General features: G+C 49.1%; 3 protein-coding genes across 3 annotated transcripts; 2 read left to right on the top strand and 1 right to left on the bottom strand.

Moving 5' to 3' along the window:
- Positions 1 to 1,231: 1,231 nt before the first annotated feature.
- Positions 1,232 to 2,331, top strand: LOC131284265 (probable RNA methyltransferase CG1239). Its single transcript, XM_058313119.1, has 2 exons — positions 1,232 to 1,321; positions 1,388 to 2,331. Exons 1-2 carry the CDS (start codon positions 1,232 to 1,234, stop codon positions 2,210 to 2,212), a joined length of 915 nt encoding a protein of 304 aa, XP_058169102.1. The 3' UTR covers positions 2,213 to 2,331.
- Positions 2,332 to 2,334: 3 nt separating this feature from the next.
- On the bottom strand, positions 2,335 to 6,651 carry LOC131286375 (superkiller complex protein 3). The gene is made up of 7 exons (XM_058315322.1): positions 6,562 to 6,651; positions 6,039 to 6,434; positions 4,655 to 5,971; positions 4,390 to 4,574; positions 3,085 to 4,317; positions 2,837 to 3,011; positions 2,335 to 2,754 (listed from the first exon to the last, which is right to left on the bottom strand). Exons 1-7 carry the CDS (start codon positions 6,649 to 6,651, stop codon positions 2,395 to 2,397), a joined length of 3,756 nt encoding a protein of 1,251 aa, XP_058171305.1. The 3' UTR covers positions 2,335 to 2,394.
- Positions 6,652 to 8,800: 2,149 nt separating this feature from the next.
- Positions 8,801 to 11,944, top strand: LOC131286377 (uncharacterized). The gene is made up of 3 exons (XM_058315324.1): positions 8,801 to 8,881; positions 8,959 to 10,372; positions 10,553 to 11,944. The coding sequence occupies exons 1-3, from the start codon at positions 8,801 to 8,803 to the stop codon at positions 11,494 to 11,496; spliced, it is 2,439 nt and encodes an 812-aa protein (XP_058171307.1). The 3' UTR covers positions 11,497 to 11,944.
- The last annotated feature ends 257 nt before the right edge of the window (positions 11,945 to 12,201 follow it).

The raw sequence follows: 12,201 nt of genomic DNA, 5'->3' as shown, positions 1-12,201 counted from the left end.
ATTGCGGAAGTCGACGGCTGCTTCCCTTCCCCGGTCGCTGCTCACGGTTCGACGGCCTCACATCGGGGCAGACCGTGGCCTCACCTCTGGGGCCTCTGCGCGGGGTCAGCCGTTTTTTTCTTTTTTGGTGACGTTCAGGCACGGCAGCTTGAGACGGTCGACTGGTCCCCGAGATGGCCACGACGGGCCGCAGCGTTCGATCCTCCAGCGGCTCACACTTCCCACTTGCTGGGGCCACTCGACGAGCATTCACACATGCGTGTGAGGCGTGGTTGGTGAGCGTGAGAAGAGCAACGAATGCGTTTTCCTTACGAAGAACCACACACAAACGCGACACACATTCACACACGCACGCACACCTCGCGCGGAATTGCCACTTTGCTAGACACTTTTTCCGAGCGACTTTTCACACCCTGCAGATACCATTTGGCACACGGAAGAGGCACAATCGTTCGGTGGCGGTGTTAAGCAAACTGTTCTGCTACACTTTCACCGCAAATAGGCGGGTTTTCACGGGGAAAATCGAGTTCTAGTACGCCAGCACGCCATGCACCTCCGATCTCGCACGACGACGTCCGCTAACTAGTGTTGGCCGAGTAGGGATTCGGGTGATTCAAAGACTCGCTCCCGGGACGGATTCTCAAGGATTGATTCGCATGAGATCTGTTTCGTATGGTACTCGATTTGATGCGAATCCAACTTATGCTAGTCCACTGCTCCGCCGTTTCGAATTTTATCTGACGTCAAATTGTAAAGTATTTCCATTGAATGTTAAACATCAAGAAAGTTAGATGAATTTAATTAGTTTTACTAGTTACAAGCAGTAATTTCGGGTGATCAATCCATCCACAAAGTGCTCACATGGGAAGGTAGCATTGTACAGAGCGATTTGACACATCGATACTCACAAATTTCAGCAACGTACTTGAACAAAAGGAAACAAAATTAATCAAAATCGTGTTAAGATGCCAATAGCAGATTTTTCTATAATATAAATGATATCTGAACACCATGTGCCATATTATTTTATTATTTTCTTGCTAACGAAAACCGCAATTCGCTTTCCGCCAACCTGATATGCGCGCATCCTTGTGAAGATTGTCAGAGATTGTTTATAAAGTAGCCGGTTTCAAACATAAAACTTCGATCAGAAGTTGAGAAATCTGAATAATTCTTTGTTAACATTGATTCCAAAACGCATCATCCGAACAAATTAAATGGAGTTCACACAATGCTGCAGTCAACAGAAAATATAACCCCAAAAGGTGTTGCTGAAGTGAAGAGTATCTCAAAGTCGCCGGAAAATGAAGCAGATCAAAAGGTAAATAAAGCCAACTTTTTTAAATGAATCACTCTTACTCAATGCACGTTATTTGAAAATTTGCAGGCTGTATCTATATCAAACCAAACAGAAGACCCCACTACACAACTGGGAAAACGTAAAATATCCAGTACCGATCCACCACTGCATCAACACGAAGCAAAGGATTCCAAACGTCCGAAGAAAGTGTTTCCTTACGGTAACTACGATCGTTATTATGGCTACAGGAACTTCAATGCAACTCCGGCGGAGGACTGCAGACTGGAAGCGTTCGTACAACGTCGGGAACTATTCCACGGTAAACGTATCATCGACATTGGGTGCAACAACGGATCCCTCACGATACAGCTGGCCATGGCGTGTCGTCCGGCATCGATCGTTGGCATCGACATCGACGGTGGCCTAATCACGCAAGCCCGCAAACACTGGCAATTGGCACAGATCAACAACGCCAAGGCAGAGGACGACAATAGCCGTATCGCCAACCCGAACATGGTCGAATTCAAAAGGGCGAACTACATTTACGGCGATCCAACGCTCTTGGATCTGGAGAAGCCCCAGTTCGATGTGGTCCTGTGCCTCTCGGTAACGAAGTGGATGCAGCTCAACTTCGGTGACGATGGGCTGCGGTTGGCTTTCAGGCGCATGTTTCGCCAGCTACACCCTGGTGGGCTACTCGTGCTAGAGGCACAACCATGGAGCAGCTACAAACGACGCAAAAAACTAACCGAAACGATAGCGGCCAATTTTGCTAAGATCAAATTCCTACCGGCAATGTTTCAGCGGTATCTGCTGAGCGATGAGGTTGGGTTTAGGGAGTGCACGGAGATTCCTGTTTCGAGTCATTCGGCAAAAGGCTTCCAACGGCCGATACAAATGTACCGAAAGTAGGTAGATTTGGAGTGAATCATAAAACAGTGACAAATGTACATATTTTTGAGACATAATTTGAATTGATATTACATGAAATATAGAAACATATGAATTGAAATCAATGGTAAAGATACAAACCATAAGGCATAAAATCAAGCAATTGCGTATATTTACAAAAAGGCTGGTACAAAACTGTAGGCTCACGCACGAGCCGGCGGATTCACGGCACGCAGGAACGCACCCCATGCCTCACGGCTGGTCGGATCCAGATGGAGCGCCTTCTGGGCCAACACACGACGCTTCCGTTCGTCCAACGGGCGAATTGCTTCGCTAGCTACCGCCATCCAGCGGGCAGCATCTACCGCGCGCGTCCGATGACGTCGATCGGCCAGATCGAGCACCACGGCACCCTGAGCCACGCTGCACGCCAGGCGTAAGTTAGTTTTAGGGGTACGGAAGTGCTTCACAAGCGCCATGGCAAGCATTTGCCACAACTTCGGTCGGTTCGGGTAACGGTGTAGCTGGGAGAGCAGGTACGAGCGACATTTGGATTTTTGTTTCTGAGGATGAGTAATGAAAAATCGGGAGAAAAACATCAACCTTACATTCGGGGAAAGATAAAGCAGGATGTTTCGGCCTCACATTTTGCCAGTAAAATTCGGAAACGAGGAAAACCACGTGATGACCATGGACGGGATGGTCCTCGTGCTTGCGCAACTCTTTTATGACCGCCTCCGTCAGCTCGCCGTCCTTGTGTAGCAATCCCAAAGCACACGCCGAGAACAGTGCTTCAATCGGTGGCTCGGGAAGTGTGATGCTGTGAGGGAAGAATTATAGGGGCATATTATTTAATTTGAAATTTAATCACACCACAGAAGGCGCTTCATTACCATTGGAAAAGAATTGTCTTAGCATCGCCCTCTCCTTGGAACGCGTACACCATCGCCGACATTGCAATCAACACGTACGCCTTCTCGAGATCGGTTTGGGCCAGATAGTTCAGTGCCTGCTCGTACTCGGCGTACGATTGCTCGTACTGTGCCGCACGGAAGTACGCTTGCGCTCGGCCAATGGAAGCACGGTAGGACGCTTCCCCGCGCATACCCTCATAGCACTGCACCGCTTCTTCATAGCGTTGTTGCTTCATCAGGCAGTGGCCAAGGTCGCACCGGATTTCATCCCCTACCGACTCGGGCAACCCACCGTTCACCTGCAAGGCACGCTGGTAGGCCTCGGTAGCCGTACGCCAAAGCCCCAACCGGCTGCTAATGTTGCCGAGAAAGCGTAAGGCCGGTAAGGACGCACGCTCGCCCAAATCCGCACAGTGCCAGGTGATGGAATCGTGCGATACCGGAAGCGCCGCCATTTCTTCCACCGCAAACCGGTAGCGCTCGTGCTCGTGGTAGTTGTCCTCGTTGACAATCGTGCACACCCAGTGCGCGTAGCCGAGCGACGATTCCCGATGGTAACCGATTTGCGTGCAGTGCCGGAACAGATCCATCGCTTCGTCCGCCATCCCAACGCTCTCTGCAATCATTGCCTGGCCGATCCAGGCGTTCATAAAGGTGAGATCGCACTCTTGCGCCCGACTGAAGGCTTTGTTTGCCAGCCCGATCTGATTGTTGGCAAGGTACAGCACACCCAGGTTGGACCAGGCGGCCGCTGCCGTCTTTCGATCGATCGTCACCGCTTCCACGAAGCAGTGTTGCGCGAGTGCCAAATTGTTCACCTCCTTCGTGGCACTAATCACGCCGAGAAGATTCCAATTTTGCCACCGACCGGAATCCAGCTTCACTGAATGCTTCGCCATTTCGAGCGCCATCGAAAGAAAGCTCACTCGTTCCGCTTCCTTAGAAATCGATGCACGATGAAAATAATTCCTCGATAGCTCGTACCAGAGGATGCTGTTGTCCGGTGCCTGTTTAATGATGCGGCCATAGCATCTTCCCGCAAGCTCAGACAATTGTCGCTCCTTGAGCAGTGCAAAGCGACGATATTCGCGTCCCGCCAAACTACCCTCAACTTGCAGGTACGAGTGACTCGATGGAAACATCGAGACCGTGTCCAGGATCTTCGCCAGCTGATGCCACAGACACGTGAAGTTGGGCTTAATTTTGATGGCTCTGAAAAAAAGAAATGTGAGAACCATTAAGCACGTGTTTTAATCTTCACATGATCGCTAGTGCCTAACATACTTAGTTAAGTACTCTACACACAGCTGAGCATGCTCGCGACTACTACCGAGACGCCGTTGACCAAGCCGAGAGTAACACAGTCCCATTTGCGAATCCGCGATTCCCTTAATTGCGGGAAAATAATTTTCATGCCGAGCTAAAAGCTGCTCGAATAGTGCCAATCCTTCCGTATAAAGTTTTACGACCTAAGGGGAGGATCAAAATTGAAAATAAGTCTGATTAAAGCTCCGTTTCATTTTTGAATGTACCATCGGATGTTTCTTACATTTTTAATATTTGCCAACTGCAACACCGGGTAAGGATTCTCAGGATCTCGCTCAGTAATCTTTTCGAACACCTTCATCGCGGAGGAGTATGACCCACGGCCCAGATACGCATCCGCCAGCCCTTCCCAGGCGGTCTCATTATCCACCTCGTACCGCAGCACCGTCCGAAACGCACCAATCGCTTCGTCGTACTCCTGCCGGCCAAGATGGTGCAGTCCAAGCTGCAGTTGGGCCCAAGCTGCACCCGAGCAGAGGGCAAAGGTGGTGGACAGAAGGGTAGCATTGGCATCCCACTCGCCGTAGCGTCGATAGAGCCCGCTCAGTAGAACCACCGCATTCCGGGAGGCCGGGCTAAGATGAACGCTTTTCTCCAGGCACTTGCGGGCGCGCAACGGATCGTCCTGCTCGAGGTAGAGCTTGCCTAGCCAATGGTAGCATGCGGCATTGTTCGGATCCAACTTTGTCGCTTTCAGTGCGGCAAAGAAGCATTCCTCTCGCTTGCCCACCACGCCACTTAGAACCTTGGAAAGTTCCAGCTGGCAGTAGCTGGAACCTTCGTGCGGGGATAGCAATTCGATCACCTTACCGATGTTACCGGCCATCTTTTCCCGCAACGCTTGGAGATAGTCCAAACGGTCGCTCGTGATGCCCTCGGTTGTTTTAAGTTCTTCGAATATTTTCTCCGCACGGACCACATCTCCGAGTAGCAACAGTGTCTTGCACCAGTAGAACAGCAGCTCAACCGATCGATCCTTCTCGTGCAGGGTGGCAAAGCACTGGTCGGCTTCTTTAAGCTTATCCACGCTCTCATCCTCCAGTAACGAGACGGCATAGTTCACGTTAGCTACCTTCATGTTGCGGTAAAGATTTTCCGCCAAACCGTACGCCTTTTGGCGGAAATAGATCTCCGCTAGCAGCTCCAGACACGGACCCCAAAGGGGCTGCACTTCGCTGGCACGTTTCAGCGCTCGTTCCGCCTCCGTGAGCTGGTCAGCGCTAAAGTGTAGCTTTCCTTTCGCCAAGAGCGCTACGGCCGAGTTTGGTGCCACTTCCACGGCCCGCTCGATGTAATGCGAAAGGTCATGGTTCAGCAGCGAGGGCAGAAGGTTCGCGGCAACGATTCCTTCGGCGTACAGTTTGCATATCCACTCGAGCGGATAGATATCGTTCGGGAAGCGTTCGTGCATGGCCGCGGCCACCGATGCCAAACGGTCGAACCGGTTTCCTTGGTGCAGTAGTCTGAGGTACCGTCGGAACTTATCGCGCTGGTACAGGTCATCGTTGTTTTGAATCTCCCTTTCCAACACTTTGGAAACCTGGGAAGAGTCGGGGGGAGATGATTTATTAAAACAATCAAAGTAATCAGTGCAATCCGTCTATTACCAACGCCGCCTCCGTTTCCTCCAGCTCCGGATTCTGGGTGACAATTTTCCCCAAACACTCGTAGGCGGACAGTTGCCGTGCCTCCGTGTCGCACTCGATCTCTTTTTCCAGAATCCGTAACACCGGCGCGATTATTCCTCGCGTAGCGACGCCGAGCAGCTTAGCGTGAAGCTCCGCATACTTGTCCGGCGTAAGGGCGAGCAACTTTTCACATACTTCAGGCAGCTCCGCGTCTTCGGCACAGGTGGACAGTCCTTGTAGGGCCACCAGTGGCTCGTTGGTGCAGGTTATGGCTCGCCTCAAGTGCGTGGCCGCTTCCTTTTTATCACTGTCTTGATATGATGCCCCGAGCAGGAGCAATGCCATGTAATTATCATTTTGCTCTTTCAATATTTTCTATGTAGTAAAGGTAAGAAAAAAACGCCGTCCGATGTTTGCACCAGACCAAACAAATCCACATTAAACACCGGTTGATCATATGGAAGCAAGGAAGGAGCGCTGAGACTGGGATTGCACGACTCACATTGCACAATTTGATTGCTTCGGAGAATTTCTTGTTCTTGACTGCCTCGCGGGCCTCCTTCAGGGCAGCCTTTAATTCTTTTGAAGCCATTGTTTAAAACATACGATATTCTAACCACTGTTCACGTCGGCAGCTCGGCATGTAAACAAAAGCGTAAAAATGACATTGAACGTCAGTCCTGGAGACCTTGCGATTGCTAGTAAATATGAATGCTTGATTCGAGAAATTGTAAATGAAAAAAAGCAAATGGAAATATTATTTTACAATCTTGTTCATAAACAAGGTACTCGTTTCTTTTGTCATTACAATTTTTTACTTTTGAAGCGCAAAATTTTATTCCGAAACATAAACCAATTGACAACACGGCATTTGCGTTTTTCGTCGCTATTTCACAAACACTCGCATCTCAACGACATGTGACAAGCGCAGGTATAGTACAGTAGACGCTCATTGGTCCGGGCACTCTGGATTTCTGAATTATCCGAGTCTCGGGAAAAAAAAAAAAATTATGAAGAATTTGAAACATCTTAGCATTCTCAGCAGTAATTTCAAATTATCAAATGGAAAACTGACCGAGATGCACCAAACCCGGACAAGGAAGGTTGCACTGCAGTGAAAACCAGCTTCCTGGTTTCCTCAAGAGTTTTGTTTTGCCAGTTTTGCCTTTGCTGCGCGTGGAGGGTGTGGTAAACAGTGCAAACTTGGTTCCTTCCTTCGTTTGCCTCTGTGCGCTTTGGCGTGTCTTTCGTTATGCGTTTTCTAATCGCACCTCGCATCTTGCCCCGTTGTGTTCCCCGTTACTTCGACCGGATGGCACATTGAACCCGTTCGATTGTATTCCGTTTGTGTACTCCGGGTATAGGGGCTTCTACTGCGAATGCTCCATTTTGTTCGCCATCCCCCAATACGATTTTCCGCTGTTCTGTGGTCGGACGTGCGTCCGCTCCATTCCATTCCGGGCAGGCGAGTGTGTTGCTGAATGCAGTTTAGCGTACCAATTGTGCATACAGTCGACCAACGTCAATAGAATAGTGATGCAGCTTGCACCGGTTGATCGAAAAAAGGCATCATTAATTTGCAAGTTCAATTTACCCTCGTGCAAGTGGCGGTGCACTGGGTAGACGTAGCAGTTAGCTGCGTTGCCCTGTGGATGCTGGGAGCACATGCTTGCGAAGCATGCTGTGTGTCTGAAGGTGTTGAGGCTATGATAAAAGACGGCGCTAGATCACAATTTCATCAAAGAAAGATCATCGATAATTTAGTGCGAGAATCACATTCATCATCAATCAGGTCATCCAGCTATGATTGGAAAAGATTGAATCTAAGCAGCCTGGAAATTGAAGCAGAAGACAACTTCTCTGGTAAGTTCCGTGAAAAATGAGGTTGAGTGAATTTGGCGGGATTTCTAAATGCATGAATTTCTTCCACAAAACGCATATGAAACCATTTGTCTCATAATTTGTATAATGAAACACTGCTCAATATGTCCACGCAATCCATTATTGATAAACTAATATATTAAAGTTTCCATAACTGAGCCCAATTGTATGGTCGAAGATAGGCAACCGAAATAAAAATCCCCAAACCCTTGTTTGACCAAAAACCTGCCTATATGCAAAGGAACTACAAACGCACGTCGATTCATCTGGAAAACAAAAAAATACCACACCTTGATGGAATCATTCTTCGATGTTTAGTGACGCAAGCACGCAGGTCGGATGGCGGAAAGAACGTTTGCCGTTGTCGTTACAGCTCGCGTCAAACGGTTTGCAATGGTCGGTTTTATTTCGCGCATAATTTTTTTTTTTTCGAGTCAACACACTTGGCGTACTACGTCTCGCACCATGGCGCGTGTTGGCGGTTAGAATTATTCGAAGGTCCTTCACGCGTTTGCCCAGCCGCAAGCACCACCTGTGCATAAACAATCTTAACTCGCGAAGCAAATCGATGTGTTGCTGGTGAGCACGATCACATCGCATCAGGAGGAACGGAACTATCTTCCACCAAGGTCGGGCCGACGTTTAGAGCAAGTAAAAAAGGGCAACGATAAACGAGATAAAGGGTCAGTAGGTGCTTTGCTAGAACGTGGTTCAGTTAGTAGATACGTAGTTGGGATGGTTTACACTGTGATCGTTAACCACATAACGTAACTTGTTCCATTAAAATCAATTTTTCGGTTTCTTTCCTATAGCAATATCCTTTTTCAACGATCAACCTTTAACTAATACCCGCAGCAAAAATGGAGGACAGCATCATAAGCATGTTTATGGATGTTAAGTTGGACATACGCGAGAGGAAGCTGGAATTTTCACACATGAAGGTAAGCTAAAGGCTAGAAAAATGCCAAAGTAGTAAGTTTGCCCAAATGACGCATAACATTTTTTCCATCCCTTTTAGTCCTGGTCGCGATACTTTGTGCGAGTGGAGGCCGTGAAATGTTTTCCGTGCTACATGCGAATCTCATTTTTCTCCTCCCCCACTGACCTGACGACCGATCTGATCGTGCGCATCAACATTCCCGGTCTAACGGTGCAGATGGCCACGTCGCGCACGAAACAACACTCGTACGGTCTGTTCTGGAAGAACAATCGCAAACGGTGCTGCGCCTACTTTGCGCTCGAAACGCAGCTACTTTGCGAACGTCACCTGCGTTGGATGAAAAAGTCCATCCGCAACCTCGAACTGTACCGGCAGGAGATGATGCAGTTGCGGCGAGCCAGCCGGACACCGTTGTACGAGATACGGCAGGAAATGCAACCGATCGATCCGGTACACGGCTCGGTGGGGTCACCAGCAAACGTTATCTGGGACGACATGGGAATCTACCAGAATCTGGACAACACGCAAAACATTATGGGACTGCAGGATATTCTTGGCCCACTGCCAAGCGTACCGCCAGCGACGGATAGAGCTGATGGAAATGGCAGTGTCAATTGTTCGCGACGCGTCTCCGGAATGTCGGGAATATACGAGGAAATTCGCGATCATCCGCGCCTTTCGAGAGTATCGATTGCCTCCGGCATCTACGAGGAAATGAAACTGGTGGTTGATGGGAAGGACACTTCAACTTCAAACCCAACGCAGGTCAATGAAAATGTGTCCGATTCTCCACCACCGCCCCTTCCACCTCGACCGCGATCGAACACCAACGAAGACTTTGACCTGCAACGTTCCTTCACAACTCCCGAGGTGGATCTGATGAAGAAAAAGCGCCACTGGCTGCGGTTGGATACGATGTTCGGGCGAAGGCGCACCACAAGCACTGATTCGCAGGGTTCCGGCACGAGCAAAAAGCGTTGCTGTAGCTCGAAGGATGGGAAAGGGCGACCAAAACTACTCTCCTCCGAAGAAAGAATGGCAGAAACAGCGAGAAAGGATGCACCAGAAGTCGTAATCCATCGAGGCAAGGTCTCGCGGTTGCGATTGGCGGAGAATAAACGGAACAGCTTTTCCAGTCCGGATTTAAGCCGGCTTAAAATAGACGACACCCAGCAGCATGAACCAGGAGTCGAACGGGTGTGTGACGAATCGTTCGAGAACCTCTCCGAAGGTGACGGGTCGTGTACGTCAGAGTTTTACGCTCCACAGCACGACATCGACTTCATCGAGGAGGATTTTGCGTCCTCGGAGTTTATCAACATGTCCACCACGTCGTCCCTGGGAGCGGCGAACTCGGGTGAATTCGAACGGCGCCACGAGCAGGATGAGCTGGATCCTTTGCGTGACTTCCGTCGCTTGAACATATCGGAGCGGATCTTCGAAAGCTTCAATCGTTCGATGAATTCCTCCACGGTGAATCTCGTTGGAGCCGGTTGCAACACGTCGACTATAGAAGAGATCATCGAACCGGACTCTAGCCCAACGCGAGTTCCCCCGGCACCGCTCAGCGATGCAGATATGGTGGGATATCTGGAGATGGGTCCAGTCGGAACGGGTTTCAATCGCCAGAAGTTGGATGAGGCTGGAGCCGGTTGCAACACGTCGACTATAGAAGAGACCATCGAACCGGACTCAAACCCAACGCGAGTTTCCCCGGCACCGCTCAGCGATGCAGATATGGTGGGATATCTGGAGATGGGTCCAGTCGGAACGGGTTTCAATCGTCAGAAGCTGGATGAGGTTATATATCGCAACCAACCGTTACAAAATGCTAGTACTCCATGTGGAGCAGTAGATTTAGGTCCCAAAGTGATCGAAGAGTCGATCTACATGTCGATGGACGGTACGGGAAAGCTGCCGGAACCGATTCGATCGAGTTCCACAAGTAGTAGTAGCAGCAGCAGCAGCGGCGTTAGCAGTGCGAGTGACCATAGCACCCTAACCGAAGGTTCCACAAAATATCGGAACTCGGTGGACGATAAGATCCCTTCTTACTACCCCAATGAAGATTTTGTTCGAACTCCGAACCATAAGTCGTCTGTTGATGTAAAGCGTTCTCCCAGTCAGACGCGGGATAAAATTGTGACACCGATTTCAACCCCGGTAGCGACCACATTGCCCCGTACGATCAAATCGGTTCAACGTGCGCCAGCCGATAGTACAACTGCAATGCAGGATCGAATCCATGCCACTTTCCGTACACCAAAAGCCGCCTGCAACCGGCGGGCATACCCTCGAAACGTTCTTCAACTACCTGAACACACGGCAGCCGAATCCGCACCGGAAAGCTCCGGCAGCCGTGAGTCGTCTCCGAAATTGTACCAAAAGTATGCGACCCTAGCGAGAATCACTTCCCCCAGCAAGTATTCTGCCAGGTCGAAGCCGGAGGTGGATGGTTCATCCGTCGAGTTCGGTCCGATCCCAGCAATAACGACTACACCGGTTACAAGTAGCCGGCGGTTCGGTTCGTTGCCTCGCTTCGGCAAGATCGATCTTTCACCACTGAGGATGAAAATTAACAGTGTTCTTCAACGGCACAACTCTGGCAATTTGTAAACCTCGAAAGGAAGCCATTAACGGAACAGAACTGAACGCGCGAAAGTATGAATCTCTACCGAATCTAGATAACCCGATCTCACCGATTTTATTCTAACCGGAAAAGGAAATTCTGGCGGACGGAGATACCGAGAGCGAGATTCCTCTCGTAATAACGCTTCTTCTGTGTGCAACGTGTGTGATGCTTAGTACTAGAACTGCTCAAATTGTTATCCTAAACTGGTTCGTTTTTAAAAGCTGTTTCTTTTTAAGTTTGCCTAGCTTTAAGTAAAACTACGAAGAATCTCTAATGCACACGCGCCAGTGTCGGTTGAATTTTATCTATGACACGCTGCTGCTCAAAACGCCTCTAGCTTTCACTTTGCCTTTGCATGATCAACCGACGATCACACTTGTGAGACAGTGAGAAAACAAAAGTGTAGGTAGGTTAGGTACAACTAGGAGGCATAATGCCGGAATAGAGAATTTCTCAAAAGTAAATCAAGCTAGCCATTTCCCTTAGCAAAATCGAATGGTGCTTTGCAGTTGCAACTGTGTGGAAGATTGAAGTTTTTAAGCTTACATCCCGAACATATCTTGCTAGCATAATGTCATATAATGTGTAGCGGTTCCAAAATTATACGAAATTCATATCAGTTAAGGCATATTAAAAAACACACACACACATCACAACTCAAAATGCTCAGGTCAAAATTTAGTAAAAAT

The sequence above is a fragment of the Anopheles ziemanni genome, chromosome 3, assembly GCF_943734765.1.
Source record: "Anopheles ziemanni chromosome 3, idAnoZiCoDA_A2_x.2, whole genome shotgun sequence".
Classification (NCBI taxonomy): Eukaryota; Metazoa; Arthropoda; class Insecta; order Diptera; family Culicidae; genus Anopheles; species Anopheles ziemanni.
This window is presented reverse-complemented; position numbering and strand designations above follow the sequence as displayed.

Coding starts and splice junctions, on each gene's coding strand:
- LOC131284265 (XM_058313119.1), top strand. CDS start 1,232: ATGCTGCAGTCAACAGAAAATATAACCCCAAAAGGTGTTGCTGAAGTG. Junction 1,322..1,387: donor AAAATGAAGCAGATCAAAAG/GTAAATAAAGCC, acceptor GAAAATTTGCAG/GCTGTATCTATATCAAACCA.
- LOC131286375 (XM_058315322.1), bottom strand. CDS start 6,651: ATGGCTTCAAAAGAATTAAAGGCTGCCCTGAAGGAGGCCCGCGAGGCA. Junction 4,575..4,654: donor AGTTGGCAAATATTAAAAAT/GTAAGAAACATC, acceptor TCCTCCCCTTAG/GTCGTAAAACTTTATACGGA. Junction 2,755..2,836: donor CCGAATTTTACTGGCAAAAT/GTGAGGCCGAAA, acceptor ACTCATCCTCAG/AAACAAAAATCCAAATGTCG.
- LOC131286377 (XM_058315324.1), top strand. CDS start 8,801: ATGGAGGACAGCATCATAAGCATGTTTATGGATGTTAAGTTGGACATA. Junction 8,882..8,958: donor TGGAATTTTCACACATGAAG/GTAAGCTAAAGG, acceptor CATCCCTTTTAG/TCCTGGTCGCGATACTTTGT. Junction 10,373..10,552: donor GGTGAATCTCGTTGGAGCCG/GTTGCAACACGT, acceptor CGTCGACTATAG/AAGAGACCATCGAACCGGAC.